The 22,018-nt window shown below is 36.2% G+C and overlaps 1 protein-coding gene across 1 annotated transcript in view; it reads left to right on the forward strand.

The window, feature by feature from the left end:
- Positions 1-22,018, forward strand: part of dop (microtubule-associated serine/threonine (MAST) protein kinase dop) — a 118,851-nt gene that overhangs the window by 75,068 nt on the left and 21,765 nt on the right. The window contains exons 4-15 of the mRNA XM_076130896.1: positions 5,595-5,731; positions 8,343-8,418; positions 14,533-14,633; positions 15,135-15,260; positions 16,325-16,453; positions 16,775-16,856; positions 17,839-17,943; positions 18,630-18,794; positions 19,185-19,303; positions 19,736-19,873; positions 20,365-20,470; positions 21,081-21,280. Of these exons, the coding sequence (XP_075987011.1) occupies positions 5,595-5,731; positions 8,343-8,418; positions 14,533-14,633; positions 15,135-15,260; positions 16,325-16,453; positions 16,775-16,856; positions 17,839-17,943; positions 18,630-18,794; positions 19,185-19,303; positions 19,736-19,873; positions 20,365-20,470; positions 21,081-21,280 (1,484 nt within the window). The remainder of the gene's footprint in view (positions 1-5,594; positions 5,732-8,342; positions 8,419-14,532; positions 14,634-15,134; positions 15,261-16,324; positions 16,454-16,774; positions 16,857-17,838; positions 17,944-18,629; positions 18,795-19,184; positions 19,304-19,735; positions 19,874-20,364; positions 20,471-21,080; positions 21,281-22,018) is intronic.

A 22,018-nucleotide genomic window follows, 5' to 3' on the forward strand; every position in this document is an offset into this window, starting at 1 on the left:
TCTTACCGAAGGGTATCGTGTTAATACCCAAGTAACTGGGTTGTGGAGGTCAGATAGGCAGTCGCTCCATGTAAAACACTGGTATCCAGCTGCATCCGGTGAGACTGGAAGCCGACTCCGACATAGTTTGGAACAAAATTTAAAGCTAAGCGAATATAATATTTATTATTGTTGGTATATACTTTTTGGCATTTGTGATAGTCCTTAAAATTACTGAATCGAAAGAGGAAGATCTTTACGAGAATAACTAGAAAATAGGTTATCAATTTAAAACGAAACTCGATCTTTATTCGAAACTTGTATATCGATTGCAGATAGTTTGGTATTTCGGATATCCGATAGTTTCGGTTACGGATACGGAGCTGAATAACATCCCTGTTCCAAAGGTTTTTTAACTTTCTCCCTTGAGGGTTGAACCGCAGACGATCGGGTTGCGCAAACGGTAACATTACCTGGAAATAATATTGTACAATACATGTTAAACACAAGTAATGTTTCACGTTCAGATCTTTTGGGATTTAAGAAGAGATGTTTTCTTGTAATGGTATTTAGATGGATTTTACATTATTTATTTATTAAATTTACTTATACAAAATGTTTTAAAGCGGATGGCTTAATGCCAAAGGTATTTTCTGCCAGTTTCCCTTAGGGTGCTGCAGAGATTAAAAGAAGTATGTGTTTCAAAAAGGAAGGAATTACGTTACTAGTTATAGAATATTTCTAAAATTTTCTTCAACTTAGGACGATAAACTAAGGTTACCTTAGGTTAGATTATAGGTTATAGAAAATAATCATTTCAAAGGTTGGTCTCTACAAACTACCTAACATTACTTTCACTTTTGATCCTCTCTCCTGAGCGCTAACCTAGTAATGTTACTAATTTTATTTCTTAAACGTTTAGTAAGTTTATATCAAAAATCTTCTTCATCAATCTTTTTCCGCAAACCACCTTTTCTAGTCTCCTTGAAATCTATTTTTTTATACAAGTATTATACAACTAAACCTATTTTCTGCATTCATTATAAACTTTCTACTTCCGAATCAATTTGTTCGTATACTTCCAGTATGTTCTATGATAGAAGTTCTATCACAAATATATTGGCTTTTATCTTGAAGAGGTCTTGTAGCAGATACCTGTACTTGAGTATAGAGTGTGGGTAGTACGAGTTCTAAGAACAACTTGAATAAGTGAACCAAGTTGTTGGCAAGTTGAAGCTGAGGTGTAATTTGATTATGATAGACCACTAGTAAAAGATATGTGGGTTAAGCAACCCTTGGCGCGGTCATTCCATAGATGGGTGACCGCATAGTGGAATTTGAACTAGGCGTCTCTGTTCTTCGGAGGGAACGTTAAAAGTCGGTCCCGGTTGTTGTTAATTAAGGTAACAGTCGTTAAGCCACGTCAACGGCCTTTGGGCGGCTTGAACAACTTTGACAATAGGTTGACCACTAACCATACGATAAGAAGAATACGAAGATGTGTTAGTGGTACGACAATCAGTATTTTGGTAGGATCTTCTCCCCCTTGCTACCAGAGAGGCTTGTATGTTAAAGTACGTACATACAAAATTTAGGATTTAGAACGTAGGCTTATGCAGAGAACAATTGCCTTACTACACGAAAATTAGTATTTTGGTAGGATCTTTTAGCATCCACCTTGTTTAAGACAGAGGACACGGGTGGCTAAGGCATACACAATTTACGATTAAAAACGTATACTCGTTGGCTTATACCGCGAACAATTGCCTATTTACCACGGATACTTCTTTTTTCGTTATACACTTATCTCAATTATACTATAAGTAAATCGTGCATTTCAAAGTTCTCTACTATGTTGTCGGTGATCGTAAAACTTGAGTATTTGTATCGATTGTAGACTCTGCAATAGGAACGAAAGCAAAATGTGACGTCGTTTTAATAGCTTCTGGTTTTCTGTAGCCAACAAACTGATCCATTTAGATATTAAAACTAGAAAATATGATTCATAATATCATTTCTGTGTCAACATAATAATATTAGCTTTGTGTAATTGACTTTATTATAAATATTTTGTAATGGTTTTTTTTTTCTCACCACTGCACACAGCAAAACATTGTTACATGAACATTTTGACAATTAAAAAGAGCAAGCTGTGAGTTTCTTCCGTTTCATCTCACGAGCAGCAGCTTTTCCGAAATGGCGGTAGATATAAAATACTATGACGATTTCAAATACTTGTCAAAAGTTTATGAAAAAAAAAACATATTTGATTTTGACAAAGGTTTCAAATAAAAATTAATTCGAAAATCATACGGACACTTTCTGCAATATTATTCTTTTTCGTTCTTTTTAAAGTCGATATTATAACAAGTCTTTATAAAGATATGAAGATAATTTTAAATTCCCATCTAGCATGATGTAAGGCAGATCTAAAGACCGTTGTACGCGAAACTAGTTTTTTGTCCTGCCTACTGATAGACTAGCTTTATATGATTGTAAAAAAACTAACATCGAACTGGGCCTCGGCTTGTGACCCGTTATGTGCAAATTAAGCAATATAGCTTTGGTTTATTGATGGCTGATAACAATCTAATGTTGAAATCGTATTGAAAGAAAAAAAGTAGTTGAAAATGATATTAAACTATCGCAGATGAGTGATTCTAGATTTTTATATTTCAAAGCTACTACAAAATGTGTCGGTTTGAGATGGCCCAAATACTTAAGTTTTTGTAAAGATTACGAGGAAGCTGAACTATTGGAAACTGGGCAAAACCAGTCATAATTACGAAGTATGGTCTTGTGGTATCCGTAAGATAGGTACTTAAAGAAATGCATATGCCATCTCCGTCATCTTTCGCCATAGCAATTAGCTTAAATACCACGACTATTCATTCACAGATTGGCAGCAATCGTACACTTAGTAATGTCATCTATTCGAGTCCATTAGCAACTGATTACATACGAAAGTAACCAATGATATGGCTGTGACATACTTGCTTGCAAACTTCCTTTAGACGCATTACTACTTTTGAAAAGTCGTTCTAGTTATTTTTTGAGCCTAGCCTTTTCTCCAAACTATGTTGGATTCGGCTTACAGTCTCACCAGATGCAGCTGATTATCAGTATATTACGTGAAGCGACTGCCTATTGGACCTCCACAGCCCTGTTACCTGGGTTATAACACTATACCTCGTTAGAAAGAAAAGTCTTTCTAGTGAACATGAAAAATTCGTTAAGAGGACTCTGTGCTGGCATATACTTTACTACAACAGATATAATCTTGCATTGCAAGAACCAATTTACAGACAAATCCGGTTCGATTAAAAACTTGCTTCAACAGAAATCTTAGCCGGAGAAGAATAAAAGTGTAGTAATAACTAGTCAAGCCTACTTTCTTCTTTATTTGCAATCTTAAAACAAAAGAGTCCAGTCCAGATAAAATTCCTCGTAAAAACTAGATAATATTCTGGATAGCACGTTTATGTGAATTTTTGGTAGCTAGCCAAATAGGTGAAACAGAAATCTGTTTGTACGTTTTCTAGTTTCTACTTCTGATCTTGTGAAAATTAGGTGATGTTATGATTGTTTTATTTATTCATTGTTTGAAGCTTCATTGGTGACAGTGTTAAAAATTTAATGTTTTTATTACATAATGTTATAATACTGTTTGCTTCGTTCACCACAATAAAATAAAAATAAAATAAAATTTCACATACCATTATTTGATTACTAGCGGCCCGTTCTAGCTTCGCGCGGGTGGATCCTTATTGTTGTGCAATTAAAATAGCCTACGTATATGAATCAGTGATAATGTAGCATTCAAATGGTGAAAGAATATTTAAAATCGGTCCAGTACTTTTAGAGCCAATTCGTTACAAAAATATTTTCAAACAAATCTTTCCCCTAATAAATTGGTACAGTTTTCTTAGTTGGCTATGGAAGCCACCCTGTTTTGATTGACAATAACGGGTTACGGAAAGCAAACCTCCTTCGGAATTTTAAATCCCTCTCTTCAACTTCCATAAAATGCTCAACCATCTATAGACTTTCCTGCAAATCGCTACTTAACTCAGAATCATTACCAACCAGTGAGTGTAATTTGCTGAGTGCATCCAACGATCCCCTTTCTTATTAACTGACCTATTTTGCTTAGCAGAACGCTTTGCGTTGCGATCCAGCCTTAATGTGAATCAGGTTGGAAAAAGTATAATTGAACTTCATTAAGACATATTCGAATCGACACGTTTGAATCAGCAATATTATTTTATCAAACAATAAAACCGAATCGAAGTAACAGCACTTGTTTGGCTTATGCCAATCGGTTACTTCCTTCGGGTCACAATTCGATTTAAACATTCGGGTGTGGCGATGTCGAGCGGCATTTTTCCCGAACATTCATCTACACATATTCAGTTTTGCCGCCCGGCTGGGCCGATTTATGCCGAACGGAATGTGTGTATCAAGTCTTGGAGAATCTCCTGGGGCGTTTTGTAAAGTAGCTCTATTAGGTACAGAAAGTAATTTTCTTTAACATTACAATACAAATGTATTGAGATTAAAATCTCTAGGTACATTGTAAGGCTTCCAGTATAGACTTACTTCATCACAACCTTGTATGTCATCGTTCTTCGATACACTTCCGTGTTGAACTGTTGTAGTAAATGTATAATAGTGGAATCAATTTTGATGGTTTTATTTTGACAGTAACAGTCTTCAGTCTTGGTATTTGTTGTGAAAAATATCCTGTTTTTTTTTACATCGCAGACACTCTTCCTATTAGGATCTTATTGCCATGGCCGAAATTGGTCGGATAGATCATCGGATTGATCTTTCTTTAATCTATATTTATAAAAATGAATCTTTCTGTAATATTCCTTGAAGAACGGAGATGGTTCCTACGAAAAAAAGATTTATTAATTATTTATTTATCTATTAAAAATTTACTGTTAGGCGATACGAAGTTTGCGGGGTCAGCTAGTTTTTATATTTGTTACTAGATGCCTACGCAACAGCTTTTAATGTTATCGAGTATACATTTGGTCTTTAAATCAATGTACGGTTCAACAAACTGTTCCGATCTTAGAACCGAATGTTTCCTTGTTGTTTACTCCCGCTGTTAGCGCGTGATACAATCAATTTCTACTACGCACAATTTGCACGTGCCTTTCGAAATACTATTGAGAAATGAGAAGTAAAAAAATCAATGAAACGTAGTAGATTCGATACTATTGAAAATAACCGTCACGGTGGTTTCTACAACAATGGCTGCTACGAGAATTCTGTGATGACAGAGTGACTTGGCAGAAGTGCAGAACCTATTACTTCTCTACCGTTACCCTTGTTTTGGATATAGCTGTAGATCAAACAATTAAATAACAGGACGGTAGCGCAATGGTTTATTTCAAGTTCGTTGTAGTAGTCCTGTAAAGAAATAACTGGGACCTTGATACATGTAATCAAATCTACAATTCATAAACTTCGTTTTCGGTCTACTAGTTCCTTGAACGAATAATTGAGACCATTTTGTCCCGATATCCATGGACAAAAAGAATCCCAGTAACTGTGACTCTGGAGTCTAGAAATGCTGTAGCTAATATTTTTCCTCTTTTCTCCAGGTCGGGTCCGGTCGCTGCAGTTCCCCCGGCACGGGTCCGCTCTCCCCGGCCGAGGGTCCTCGCTGGCCGCACGCGCACCACCCACACCCGCTGCACCATGCCTTGCTCTCCTCCAGCGTTAAGAGGGGCAAGGAGCTGTGAGTATCTGACGGGAACTCCACTTGCGTGTGCTTTGTACGTTCTGGAAGAAATTTATAATGGAGATTCAAGTCTAGTTAGTTAATAACTTCAGACAAATGTAATGAGGAGGTAGATTTTTTAGTGTTAGCTGATTTGTGGCCAATTATCAGTTGTTGTATTATCTATTGAAGGATGTATAGTTTGTCATAATGGGCTTGAATCTTAATTCAGGGTTTAAAGAGCATAGACAGTTTAATGTTGTCCAGAATAATTACTAATGGTATGTATACCTTGAAATAGTGATAAACAAGTATGAATGTAAAAACAAAGACCTGTAATATTGAACTGTGTCTGCAAACTGGTGAAGGGAATTTTTAACTGCAAGACATTAAGCACCATAAGCGATGGTGATAAAGCAACAGATAATGTAGCCTAACTCTTGAGAAGTAGACGAGATGTCTATTTTGTAAGGCAGGGTTTAGAAGTAACAAACGAGAGCTCCGAATTTGTGATATCAAAATTGAATGAAATAATTTCTTGCTGTTAAAAAGAATCCATCCTTAATTTTCTTCCAAGAACTGCCTGTTTTAAATTGTGTTTTCTGTGTGACTAACAAAAACTTAAAGTTTGTGTGTGACTTTGTTTGTTTTCGTGTGTTTATAGTCTTATCTTTGAAATGCTACCTTCTAGTATAATGGTGAAACTATTACTTTTAAAACTTTCGTATTTATACTGGGGAATGTGTCGTGGTTATTTTATATAAATGTGAGACATTTTTGCAGGAACAAACCGAACTGGTGGTATATAGTAAGGTGTAATTCGTGATATATAACTAGATTTTGTAGATATATGGGCCTGTTTCATAATGAAGTTAGTTTTCTTAACAAAATGTTTTGTTGTCTTCGTCTTTTCCTTCTGAAAAGAAAGTGATAGAATTAAATGGCTTCAATTGTGAAACAGGTCTTTAGAAGTTTTATTTCTCGATCTGGTTTTTGAAGTAATTTGTCCCCTTTTCGATTTCTTGTTGTATTCTAATTGCTATGATAGATAACCAATAGCGACATTTTCTTAACGTCCTCTCATTAAAATTTAGTTTTTCTAACATTTTGATCAATTAACATGATATTATGATCATAAAACAATTATTAAAAATTATTATAGTAAAGATATACTTAGGCTCAATTTATAACCAAACCTAGGCCATTTCGAATATCAAAGTTCATTAAAAAAAAACAATGACGTAACAAAGAACACCGCAGTTCAACCAATGAAATGACCGCATTTCAATTTCGAATCACCCTCATTGGTTAAACAGTTAATACGTCATTACCAGATCATTAGCGGTTTTTGCATGTTTTATTAAATTTTAAAGTTTTTAAAAATAAAGGTAAATCATTATTAAGTATTCATTTGTATGATAGTTTCATCAAATCATCAAGATTTGATACTAAGAGGGTAGCAGAATTGTCTAATTTCATCATTGTGTTGCCAACATGTCTAACCGAATTAGAAATAAGGATATGTGAGTATTAATTTAGGTATTATTAATATTATAAGGGTTTTGTTTCGCCATTTTCAAGTAAAATTTATTTTGAAATTCAGAAATAGTGGTGGAATGATAAAGCGAGATTTAAAACAAAAACTATGCTTCAAACCTAAAATGATGGAAATATTAAAAAAGATTTCGACAAATTGAGAGCTTTCTCCTTTATAAAGTCGGTAAATATTTTAACACAAATGATCAGAAAAAATTTAGTCTATAACTGAACATCTTATAAAATATTTACTTGAAAATGGTGCAACATATCCTAAATATTAATATTTTGCTTCTAATTAGAGTTTGTTTTACTAGTTCTCATTAGCTGTTTTAGAACAGACATTAACATCATACTGGTATGTAAATAACAATTAATACTTTAAAAATTCTACACCAACAGAGACTGGGCCCGAAGCCCGAGACCTTTAATTTTAATATAATAAATAGGGCGATTGTCATTTTTAATAAAGCCAGGAAGGAACACCGATAAATAGTTGTGTATGCGTCCTATCCATCTCTTTATACAACATCCCTTGTCTTTATTATATGTATGTATGTCTGGCTTGTATTCAATCAAACGTGTTATCATAACGATATTTATCATTTACTTTGCAACAAAGAGAAATACAAAAATACAGGTTCTTGTTGTGTATCTTCAATTCGGTAATGTGTAATCTGGTTAGTCCTAAATGACTAAGTCTGGATAAATATAATGGTTATCAGACGCGGTAAAGACTTGTGCATTAGCTTGGTCGCCTGTATTGGAGGTTTCTGAGGAACATTTAGCGGTAGTTATCCAATAGCGTTTGAATTGATATAAACATGACATTGAACAGATAAACTACCTCTAAATGTGCCTCAGAAAGTTGGCATTAAACAACTTTTAGGCATATCAGATAACATCAACGATGGCACTTACTTATATTCGGACTAAAGAAAATTAAGTAAACCCTCTTCACTAAACAATATTTAACATCATACATACCTACTGCCAGGATATCTGCAGGAATTCACCACCATCTCTTTTATTTATCTTCTTTCTACAGCTGTCTTACAAGTGCATGAACTAATATTTGTATGTTTGTAAACAGCGATGGTCGCAGATGGTCGGTGGCGTCGCTGCCCTCCTCCGGCTACGGGACCACCCCCGGCAGCTCTAGTCTATCAGTAAGTCTATAATATTACTTAGTATGTCTACTATCACAGGTCTATTCCCTTCTTGCTGAGTACAAGTTCAAAAAGATCACTTAATAATATTTGATTTCATTATTTATAATATGCTGTTACGATATTGTCAGTCGATACTGCTTCGATATTTATGATAGTCTTAACGTTTTCTAAACAGAATACTTGTCTATTTTTTTATCATTCCAAACAGTTTTTTTGAATTGACTCAAGTCAGTACATTCGGGATTACATGTCATTGAGTTAGAATACAGCACTAAATAGTGATGTTCAAAATTTGAACAGAAAAAGCAATGACGTTAGACCACTCCCATTTCAATAAATAAAAACTAGATATTTATTTTAACGGAAGCGCAAATAATATCTTTCACACATCTCTAGGCCAATAGGTAGCCGGATCATGTCGCATCCCATATACGCATTTCCGAAAAAATACACTAATTTCTAAGAAATGTTTTGCTCAAACATTCGGCACACATGCTATGTGTCATAGTACTGTTGTCCCACTGTTAATTAGTTTCGGAACTACAAGACTAATGATTCATCGTACTGAGAATGTTTTTGTATGTAAATAGCTCATAAAACACGCGAATGATAATTTCGTTAGTGTTTGTTATTTTTGATATGGTTATAGAGCTAATTGCTAAACGGAAACAGCTGCGCGGATCGATCTCTTAGGTTAAGCTTCGCTTACCGAGGTTGGCTAGTAGATGGGTGACCATATTATACATAACGAGCTCCTCTGTGTTTTAGAAGTCTGGTTAAGTTGTCCCGGCTGTCATTTTCAAAGATCTTTTGAGAGTCACAGTTAGGTATGTATATTGAAAGATATTCTTTATCTATTTGAGTGAATTTCAATCAGTATTGATATCAACAAACAACATTCTCGTAAGTTATTTCTATGATATGTCGTGTGCACGGAACCTTGTACCTCGCCGAGGGCGCCAACTTAGCCACGTTTCACTGCGTGCGACATGTGTGCAGACTTAGTGAGCTATATTATAAATATTAAAATAATTATGAGGAAATTCTTTCATCATATATTGGTCATATTAAAATAATTTTCGTAAAATCTGTTTTAGACATACAACATCTTTAAGGATGTGATCAAACAAATTCGTTTTAAATCAAGCAGAAATTCCAGCTCTACAATTATTTATAACTTAAGTTAAAATACGAAGTTAAGACCATCAGATTGTATGGGAAAATAGTTAGTATTTTTTTTTTACAATTTGAGACGTTCTTCTTTGGCATCAGACTACAAAAGTACCATACCTACTTTAGAATAAACACAGACACTAATACACATATTTATGTAATTATCGTTTTCTAAACAACTATTATTCCCGAAATGAATAAACAAAATAAATACTATCACAAAAAAAATAAAATATTACATAATCAATTTAAATACAGTTTAACATTACAGTGTCTAAAAAACGAATTGTCAGTCGGTGTCACAAACAGGCGACAAATTAGAATGCATCACCGCGCCGCTCATCCGCCGAGCTGTGGCGGTGACACCCGTTCTTTTCCGGATTACCTCATTGCGCATTTTAGTACATAAAAGATACGATTACGCTGACTGACTACTTACATGGGATAGCTGATTTTGTGTACAAGACACCTACGGTAAAAGTAATGCAGATACAAAAATCGTATGGGTAACTGTAGTATATCTATGCGAATTGTTAAATTTATCAACATACATAATATCACGCCGTTTATACTCAAAGAAAAGAACACACATAAAACAGCTCAACAGTGGAAGTCACAGTGCACCACCTGTATTTAATAGTATTTTTTTTAAATACATACACACATGGGATATTGTGTTTGCTAGCTATGCCGCTAGCTAAGCTAGATTATGGAAAAAAGACTGCCCTTCTCGGAATCATAATCTTATCAACCTGCCTTTCATTCAAATTGGTGTACCCATATCAATAAAAAAACAAACGAACACATTTTCTCTTTTATAATATTTTAATAGAACAATCAATAATAATTATTATTGTTATCTGCTTCATTACGTATGTTATATTGTTACATAACAAACTGAAATAAAATGGAAATATAAATAAACAATTTTCCGGTTAATTAAGATTATAATGTGCATCCAATTAAATTGTATTGCGATGAAATATTACGTGAACAAGAAAATATTTATTAAATATAAATAACTAGTGTACTAGATTTTCAGACTGTTGCCAACAAAATTCCCATTATATAATTATATATTCGTCGATAGTAAAGTGGACTTTACAATACTATCATTGCGCTTCAAGGTAGTGGGTTCGATTCCTATGCAAAATTCCCACGTTAACAACTATTTGATCGCTGTGTTTGAAATCTTTCGTGTTAGTTTTAATATATTTGTCCTTTACTTACTCATTGTAAAATTTTAACTAAACATTATTCAACAGAATTGTCATCACTATCATTTCACTTTTATCATTACACTACCTAATAACACACTTAGATGAAAAATAAAAAACTAATTGTCATCAGGTGAATATATTTTTGATGCCAAAACAACACAATATAAACCGAAGTAAACAAAACAATACACTATCCCAAAAGAATAAAGTTTCTTTTTGCGCAATAAGTAATATGTCGTGAAATTTCTGAAAAATTTCCAAGATTTTTTAGTGTTTGTTGTTGGTACATAAATCATAGTTTATCTACTATATGTCGGAGTGTATGAAAATACATTGATATGTTTATTGACATATTTATTAGATGTATAGAGCTGACATATATTTTTAAATGATCGATTGACTGCGAGTGGATGTCGTTAGATTGATATGTAGATAGTTTAGTTTTAAAGGTCATTGCTTCTGAGTTATGATAGGCTTTATATGATAATTAGACCTGTTTTCAGTAACTTTAATTCATGAAAAAGCAGGAGTAGATCAGTCGAAGGAATAAACAATAAACATATTTGGATTGGCAAATAAAAAAAACTACTTTTTTGAAGCTTAGTGAGATAAATAAAATAAAATATAAGTAGACATTAAACACGTTTGATCCTTTTAGGAGTAGAGTAGGTCTCTGCCTACGATCATAGGACTTTCAACGCTTTATACATAGCATATCGCGATGCTTGTTGCTTGATGATTATTTTGCTTGTTCTTACACAAATTCGGAACAAAAGTAAAGAAAACTTTGTTTTATTAAAACCTAACATAATATCTAAATTTTGTTTGAAAATTAACAAAACTACAAAGCCATTGTCCTCTTAGATAGTCGTGAGCAATAAACCATCGTAACGAAATCAATTCGGTTCGTATTCGGCGCGCGGACGAGGAAACTCCTGCGCATACATACTTATATCACTTACTAGCTGACCCGCGCAACTTCGCTTGCGGCACGAGAGAAAATGGGTCATAATTCTCCCCGTTTTTCCATCATTTTTCGTTGCTACTCCGTTCCTAATGACCGTAGCGTAATGTTAAATAACCTATAGCCTTCCTCAATAAATAAGCTAACCAACAGGCAAATATTTTTTCAATTCGCACCAGTAGTTCCTGAGATTAGCGCGTTCAACCAACCAAACAAACAAACAAACAGACAAACTCTACAATTTTACGATAGATACACATTCCTGCCCAGTCTCTTTGTTTACCCACTAGAAGATACTATCATGTAGTTTTACATAAACATTAGTGTGTAGGATATGGTCATAGGATATAATAGGAATATATTATTCAGGATTTTTTGGTATTATACAGGTTTTACCTATACTAATATTATAAAGCTGAAAAATTTGTTTGTTTGTTTGAACGCGCTAATCTCAGGAACTACTAGTACGATTTGAAAAATCTTACAGTGTTACATAGCCCATTTATCGAGGAAGGCTATAGGCTCGGAAAATTTTGACCCATTCTCTCTTATGTGACGCAAGCGAAGTTGCGCGAGTCAGCTAGTAGGAATATATTAGTCAGGATTTTTTGGTATTATTCATGTTTTATGGTTAGATAAATGTTTTGATAAAAATGCGGTTAGTTTTTTTATTTGTACACAGCGGTACAAGATTTACGATATATCTTTTTGTAGTCGAGCAGTGTGTTAAGCTTTCCTTTTTTGAAAATATTATTATATATTAGTGATTTAGAATTAACACAAAGGCATTGTTCGACTTATGATGAATTTAGTCACGCTATGATGGTAGTACCAGAAGATAATACTTAATATTAAACTGTAAACTGAATACTTATTCATTACGTATAGAAACCCAGGTTGATTATTGCAATGCTACAGAAACCACGAAAACCTTAAATTATTAAGTATACTATTCTTTTCTATTCCTAACCTAGATTTTTGCAAAGTATTAAGTAATCCAACACCCAGGAACTGTCTACTAACTAAAGATATGCCTTAATTATGAGAAAGACCTATGTTTAAAATAACTAAACCTATTGTATTGATTCAATCTCTTCGTATCTCATAACAAGAGTTCATAACTTCCGAGATCAATTGAGATTACTATCGTTTCACGAATGGCACACATTCTTTACAATTTTATTTATATTTCAAACTGTTATTATATAATAAGATAATATTTATAGCTCTATTATGTTTAAAGGAATGAAAAAAAAACCAGTATGGAGTGTAAGCTTGTAACTTTCTTAGAATGCGATACATGTAAACAAATTTTCAACGAAATGCATGAAAAAGAGTTTTCGAGGTATAAAAAAATGGACTCTCATTTAATAGCAGGTATAGGTATAAAAAGGGGCTGCAAATGCTACTAATAAAAGACATAATTATTGCCTAGAAACAAAGTGCATGCAAACTCAGCCCAATGGTTTAGTTTTGCACGCAGGTAATCGTAAGCCGAAGACCTTTTAGAAAATAACTCAAAGAAGCAATGAGATTTTTCCTAGTTTTATCTTATTCAAACATATTTAAAGTAGTCGCGACTTGGTTGGCGACAAGCAGGCTACGAGACTTATCTAAGAATACCAACTATTAAAAATACTCTCATTTTTATTTCTTATATTTATTTTAACACATTTCGTGTGCGACTATTGACTCATGCTCTTAAAAGCGTGTAACGTTCTTCTCATATCGGATGTCATAAGGAGGAGCTCGTGTCTTTGTTAACCACAGCCGCGCGGTCTATCTGTTAGGTTAAGCTACGCTTGCCGAGGTTGTTCTGTAGATGGGTGACCATCTTATACATATCTCGTTTTACCGTGTTTCGAAATGCACGTTAAATTGTGGGTCCCGGCTATCATTTTCAAAGATCTTTGACAGTCGTTAACATTAGTCAGAAGCTTGAAAGTCTAACAACCAGTCTTACCGAAGGGTATCGTGTAATAACTTTGGTAACTCGGTTGTGGAGGTCAGATAGGCAGTAGCTCCATTTAAAATACTGATATTCAGCTGCATCTGGTGAGACTGGAAGCCGACTTCAACATAGTTCGAAGAAAGACTAGGCTATTGATTGATCGGATGTCATAAGCTTGGTCTTTATACCAAATAGTGGCTATTAAATTTATATTTATTGGGTATCATTGACCGCAATATAAGTTATTGATTGCACTTTATCGTTCTGTGTATGTTTTGTACATCCTCTTGTATCATCCGTTATTGGTTTAGGAAGTAGACATATTTGTCGTGAAGATATGTTTGTAAATTATTTATTGGTTCATTGGTTGGTTTATTTAGTTATGTATACTTGAGATTTTATTGAAGAAGGTTTAAAGATTGGTTGAAGTTGAGTATAATGAATAAATAAATTAGACTTTGCGAAAGACTAACATACAAAAGAGGTGTAGAAAAATATATTTCTATGAAGTTACGAGTGGAATTTTTCTGAACTTTTCTTCATTTAAGGGCATTTTTGTTCAGTGATCACTCTCGGATTACATTTGAAAACTGTACCTATACGTGTAAACAATCTAGGGATTGATATTTCTTAATATGTCAATTAATAATCCGTATTTTAATTCTGTACATTATTTTCATCCTATGATTAATCTTCTCAAACCTCAAGACCTTGTATTATCCGAAGTTTTCGATATCATCACCTACATCAATAAACAGAATCGTATGTTATAATAATGTGCTACGTGTGTCCCATTGTTGCAGTCGCAATGTTCGTCGCAGGAGCGGCTGCTGGCGGTGCAGGCGGTGTGCGAGCCGCCGAGGGCGCCGTGCCCGCATTGTCACCAACATCAGAACTCGCTCAAGTAAGAAAATATATGAATACTGTGTAGGTAGTCCGAGAAGTAGAGAAAATGCTGTTGCTTGAAAACCTCTGTTTAGATAGGTGATTTCTATCACGATCAACCAGGTTCCTACCGAAAAATATTTTCGAGTAGATTTTAAATCTCAAACTACTAATTATTCTCTCTCTCTCTGTCTCTGACTCTGTAAAAAAATTAAATCTAAACTAAAAGTTTGTAAATACTAATCACTTTTTGGTTGTAAGCTTTTTGAGTAGCACCTACTCCAATCCGTTTATAGAACTTTCTTTCATAAGTGTATTTGACAATACTATTTTGTTTTATCAGGATCAAGAAAAATTACAAAAAGACAGGCTACATTTTATTCCGAGTACCTTAGATTTGTCAAGTTTCTATCAATTTGTATCCCAGTCATTAGACAGATCGATATACTTTCTTCTTTCATTATCAACTTCATAAAATTCTGCAGATCTGATACTTACACTAGTCGTATTCTTCTTGCAGCAGTTCGCAGGGCAGCGGCATGAACAACTGGGCGTCTCTGTCGGACAGTGGCGGCAGCGGTCACACGGCTGCGCGCGCGCCGTCACCACAGTCACCTGCGAGACGAGTTCGCAGCAGGAGTCTCAGGTACATACATACTATGAGAAGGAAGTATGGTCTCTTAGTCTAGCCGCTCACGCGTTTTTGTTGACCGAACGTGCAACGACGAAGGTTCGGTAAGTCGTTGTAGTGTCGTTGTTATAGAGAGGTGGCATTGTATTATTAATCGAACTACAGGTTTGTTTGTTTCAAACGTAAAATCAAAAAAGTGATGTAGGAATTAGTAGATGTAGTATCGCTTAACGAGAATTGAATTGGCAAAGGGTACAGACTGATATGCGTTCCTAGCGTCAGATGCTATTTAATTAAGTGTTTTTCACTCCATTATTTAATGTCGATGGATGTAAGTGTCATACATTAATACAAAAATCCACACTGTTGTAGACAGAGACCAAAGAACGCTAGCAACGATTTCTACAAACTTATTTCGCATCATTAATATTTCGTCTACCTTATCAAACACATTGTAATTGTATCAATTTATAACACACACTGACCTTAAATCTTTAGCCAAAACGATTACGATGATGAATCACCAACAATTACTTTCTACTTCTAAACATCTTAATCTCCTAGACGTATTTAGTCCAATGCAATTTTATTACAAGCTTTTATTTTGACTCGCCCGATGCAGTGTGAATCTCACCGGGGCCGTATGTTAGGAATCTTGGCAAGTGCGTTGTTTACGCTTTGTTATATAATATTATTAGATAGATATGTGTGAATTTGGGTGATATTTAAGTAAATGCAATGGTCTTGGTTTACGGTTGCCGGGTTATGCGAAAAAAAAATGCGAGTGAAACATTTACCGTACAAATCATAGGGCAATTAAACTTTTAGAGCCACTGAATGTAAAAAAGTACAAAATCTCACTAAAAATGTTGTAAATTGATTAAATAAGTTCATTAAGCTTAACAAAGTAACGTAAACGAATTAAATTTTGATTAGCAGCCCTGTGAAATTGCAATTCGTGTGAAAATCAATATCCGAATGTTTGTACAACCTATTGCATAAATTAACTTTTGCGTTTTGGACGATATGCTTGTAGAAGCCTATAATAGATTATTATTAAACAATATCTTTGTTTGCAGCTCGCCATCCCGCAGCGGAGGGGGTGGTGGTTCCAGCGGAGGCTCAGGGTCCAGAGATGACGCCGTCTCCGCCATGTCGGCACTCTTCGCGGCCAGGTTCCCTGCCGCACAGAGGGCTATGGACGACAAGTAAATTAATACATTAAATATTTTTTCAATAGAGTAAATGTTTTCTTTCTTCCGATTTCTTTTATCGTGTCTTTTAGTTTCTTTAAAAGGGGTAGTTAGAGAGGGTGTTTTGATATTTACTAATACTTTTTCTTTCTTTTAGTTAAATAGATAAAGATTCTTGTTAACGCCCAAAGTAAATCAAGAAAAAATAGATACCTGTTTGTCTTGCCTATTTCTACTGCCTATTTTGTTTCGGAAAAACACCTACTGCGAAAAAAAAATTGTAATTAGTACTTATCAAAAAGTAAATAATTAATATTGTGGCACTATTTGTTTAAGGTTGAGAGGACTCATCGATGAGGTGACAGAGTTGGACAAGAAACCCGACAGACCACCCATCGAAAGATTCGTTCAGAGACAGGTAAACACGACATAAATATCTACTTTGAGAATATTTTTTAACTTTAACTATTTATATAGGATTGATTGGGTTTAAAATTTTTGATTCTTAGATTTTTTTTAAATACAGTTTTTTCTTACTAAAATCTTTTATTTTTTCATCAAACTTTCGACCAAAATCAGCGTCGGCATAAGCATTGTACAGCTCTATAAAAATTCGTTTTACATAAAAATCTGCTGTCTTTTTGCATCATCCTAAAAAATCCTAACTTTACCTCGTTGTGAAAATCTATTAAATCATTATAACATGTCTTAATACGTAATAGTATTAAGTGCCAACTATTCTGCATATGACTTACGAGTTACGACACTTATTCACCTGCAGCATTCTTTGTTCGGATGTAATAGTTAAGACATATTAGGACATGGAATGTTTGTAAATCATTAACTAAGTAGTGATTAATATTTTATTTAAAATGGCTGGAGGCCACGAAGAGAATTTCTCACTACTATCGACCATCCACAATTAAGTATTAATTTTGAAATAATCTTAAATAAAACTACTCGATTGTACTGTGTGTATTAATTCATGCTTCATTTATAAAATAATACTAAGGTTGATTAGTAATTTCATTGGCGATTCATCTATAGAACCAAGTTTTTTTTATATATTTTCGGACCAATCATATTCATGGTCATCTGATTCCAAACTAAGCAGAGCTTGTACTGTAGTAACCAGATAACTGACAAATATACTTATAAAGATACATTTACAACCAGGCTCGGAACAAATACTCGTGCTCATCACACAAATATTTGTTCCGGGTGGGATTCGAACCCGCGGCACGCGGTTCTACGGTTATAGCGGCAAGATGACCACGTTAGCCACTGCGCCAAACTTGCAATTTAAACCAATTTCGAACTTAAGTTTAGACTTTTCGTTTCGCTATGTAGTTCTACTTAGGATTGTATATAATTATTATAGTGGTGTTTTATATTTGCAGGTGTTAGAGATGGCCCGCGATTGTCTCCACAAGTCTGAGTCGAAGCAAGTCACCAGCACTTACTTCTACGATATGGCTGACAGCCTGGACAGGCTATTAGCTGAGGTAAGTAATTATTTATTAAAACTAGCCATTTATTTAATACTAGCTGACTCGCGCAACTTCGCTTGCGTCACATAAGAGAGAATGGGTCAACATTTTCCCGGTATTTGTAACATTTTTTACTGGTACTCTGCTCCTAGTGGTCGTAGCGTGATGATATATAGCCTATAGCCTTCCTCGATAAATGAGCTATATAACATTGTTCAAATCGGACCAGTAGTTCCTGAGATTAGCGCGTTCAAACAAAGTCTTCAGCTTTATAACATTAGTATAGATTAATGTACATGAAAATAGGTTTTATTAGATACGAATTGGTGATTTATTTTCAAATGCTTTTTACCATTGCACTATTGACCCACTTACGTGTACGTACTAAAGTGTACGTATACGTTCAGCGTGCGATCTTGTTATAATTTCGTAATTTGTACATTTTATCATTTATTGTGTTAACTTACATAGTATTTAATACAGCGAGCGTAATTACGACCAGTTCATACGATTTATAAATAACTGTTAGAGAAACAGCTATCCGATACATACATAGAAAGTGTCAGCAACTGTAATAAAAACAACTATGAAAATTTCACCTGATACACTAACCGAAACTTATTCAGAATAGGGGTCAAATCTTTCAATCTGACTTGAAACTGAATGAAAACTTGATTATATATTTTCTTTGCCTTATACAGACACGAGAGAAGTCAGCGGACGCGGGTAACCAAGTAGCGCCTCTAGTGACGCGATTGATACTCGCGATGGCACGGCCGGCGAGACTGCTGGAGTGTCTCGAGTTCGATCCCGAGAGGTTCTACAGGTTGCTGGAAGCCGCTGAGGGGCATGCGAGACATTTACAAGTGAGTTATTTAAGTGTATTGACATCATTATGAAAAAGAAAACAAAAAGAACAACTATTTAGCTGTCTATTGGTGTAGTGTAGGTAGCTAACCGCTACGCCAACTTATGGTTCGAATCCCACACAAGACAAATATTGTTGTAAAATGCATGTTGATGTGTGTTTTTTCTATACCTGTGCGTGAATGTATTAGTCGTTTTATCTGAACAGTAAACATTAAAGTGTTGAAAAGTTACGATATCAAAGAAGCTTTTAAAAACCTCAAAAAAATCCAAATACTAATATTACACGGTAACTTATTTAACTATGCCTTGATTCGCTTGACGATTCGGCCTTAGTGACTCAGACCGACAGACCCAAAAACAATTAAAACGGAACCTTATTTCCTCAGGGCATAACGACGGACATCCCTCAGTACATAATCCACAAGCTGGGTCTATCGCGGGACCCGCTCGCAGAGCTGCACGCCCCGCCTCCGCCGCCGCCGCCGCAAAACGCTTCGCCTTCCAAGTAAGTACATACGAAAATAAACCTTATGGTTTTAAGAATATTGCCCAAAAAAGATTTATTGGCTTCTTGAATATGTTTATTGATTAAACGACTGAAAACATAAAACTTTAGTATCTGTAAGTAAAACTTAAATTCTTTGGCCTTAAGCTCGCATATATAGTATAAAATAATTAAACACAGTTTAATTTTTTCGACCTTATAGTCGTCTGAGCATACTCTTAAATGTTGTAATAGGAAAATATTAAATTAGAGAAATATTGTCAACAAAACGTACAATAAATTATTTAATTCCCGGTGCATTGAAAATGATTCTTACTTTAATGATATAAGATTGACAATTCAGTAACATAATATGTGTATAATCAAAATAAACCTTCATTTCAATATCATTAAGATTGTTTTTTCAGTGACTACTTGACAATTTGATTTCAGGAGTAGAGGTCGTCAGTCCCCTCCATCAGGTCAAGGGGGTGCTCCGCCCTCAGAGAACGACTACCAAGTCATCAAGCTCATCTCTAATGGAGCGTACGGCGCCGTGTATCTTGTTAAACACAAACAGACTAGGCAGAGGTGAGTAAACAATTTGTAAATATAAACCGGAATTAAAATCTTTAGTGGTGGTTTTGTGCACATATTTTTCTTTATTTTTAAGACAAGTCCCGCACAATTAATTGCTCTTGTGTCGCGGGGCCTTTTACAAATATAAAACAACGGACTCAAAGTACGATCAGACCCGAAACAATTGTTTGTGGATCGCACAAATAATAGCTTAGTGTGGGAATCGAGCCCACGACTTCCCGACGCTATGACTCGTCGACGAGTGTAAGTTGACGACTTGATATCGGTAGCGTTATTTTAAATTGGTCATGTAAGTCATGATTCTTTTGATATGAAGCGACAGCAAATCGTCGACGTGTCTTGGCAGATCGGCGGGTTGACCGCGTTACTTTACGTCTTATGGGTTTAAGCCACTTAATACAGCATTTTACTTAATTTTAATATTTATATTTTAAATTGTAATGCTCAATTGTATGGTTGGTTAGTAATATATTTTGTTACAGGTATGCGATGAAGAAGATAAGCAAAAACAACTTGATACTACGTAATCAAGTGGAGCAAGCGTTCGCTGAGAGAGATATCCTCAGCTTTGCCGACAATCCTTTTGTGGTAAGCTATTTAAAATACACTAGCTGACCCGCGCAACTTCGCTTGCGTCACATAAGGAAGAATGGGTCATAATTACAACTTTCGTTGCTACTCCGCTCCTAATGGCCGTAGCGTGATGTTATATAGCCTAAAGCCTTCCTCGATACATGGTCTATTCAACACAAAAATATTTTTACAATTCGAACCAGTAGTTCCTGAGAATAGCGCGTTCAAACAAATAAACTCTTCAGCTTTATAATATTAGTATAGATTCAAACTATCAAAATTATCTGTAGGTCGGAAAACTTTACCTTTTACTTGACTCGGTTCGCATATGAATTTACACTAAATACTGTTTAAAACTCGCGAAATAAGATTTGTCTACATCTGTGATTAGACCGCTAGTGTATGCGACTGCAAACCATAACGTCCCTCGCTCAATCCCGCATCGGATAAAAAAACTGCATACCTTCAAGAATTGTTCTAAAGAACTCTCAGGCAAGGTTGCATCACGATGTTTTCCTCATTGTTTCCGCGGGTTTGAACCGCCAACCACTTGCGTTCGAGATCTACCATCGTATACCGCTCGGTTTGCACTGCTATATTAATAAATAAATGATATGTTCCCTAGGTAACGATGTACTGTTCGTTCGAGACGAAGCGGCACCTGTGCCTGATCCTGGAGTTCGTGGAGGGCGGCGACTGCGCCACGCTGCTGCGCGCCGGCCCGCTGCCCGCCGACATGGCGCGCCACTACTTCGCCGAGGCCGTGCTGGCCGTCGAGTACCTGCACTCCTACGGCATCGTGCACAGGGACCTCAAGCCTGACAAGTGAGTACAAGCCCGTATATATTAGTTCGTGGAGGGCGGCGACTGCGCCACGCTGCTGCGCGCCGGCCCGCTGCCCGCCGACATGGCGCGCCACTACTTCGCCGAGGCCGTGCTGGCCGTCGAGTACCTGCACTCCTACGGCATCGTGCACAGGGACCTCAAGCCTGACAAGTGAGTACAAGCCCGTATATATTAGTTCGTGGAGGGCGGCGACTGCGCCACGCTGCTGCGCGCCGGCCCGCTGCCCGCCGACATGGCGCGCCACTACTTCGCCGAGGCCGTGCTGGCCGTCGAGTACCTGCACTCCTACGGCATCGTGCACAGGGACCTCAAGCCTGACAAGTGAGTACAAGCCCGTATATATTAGTTCGTGGAGGGCGGCGACTGCGCCACGCTGCTGCGCGCCGGCCCGCTGCCCGCCGACATGGCGCGCCACTACTTCGCCGAGGCCGTGCTGGCCGTCGAGTACCTGCACTCCTACGGCATCGTGCACAGGGACCTCAAGCCTGACAAGTGAGTACAAGCCCGTATATATTAGTTCGTGGAGGGCGGCGACTGCGCCACGCTGCTGCGCGCCGGCCCGCTGCCCGCCGACATGGCGCGCCACTACTTCGCCGAGGCCGTGCTGGCCGTCGAGTACCTGCACTCCTACGGCATCGTGCACAGGGACCTCAAGCCTGACAAGTGAGTACAAGCCCGTATATATTAGTTCGTGGAGGGCGGCGACTGCGCCACGCT

Source organism: Anticarsia gemmatalis, chromosome 25 (genome assembly GCF_050436995.1).
Source record: "Anticarsia gemmatalis isolate Benzon Research Colony breed Stoneville strain chromosome 25, ilAntGemm2 primary, whole genome shotgun sequence".
Lineage (NCBI taxonomy): Eukaryota > Metazoa > Arthropoda > Insecta > Lepidoptera > Erebidae > Anticarsia > Anticarsia gemmatalis.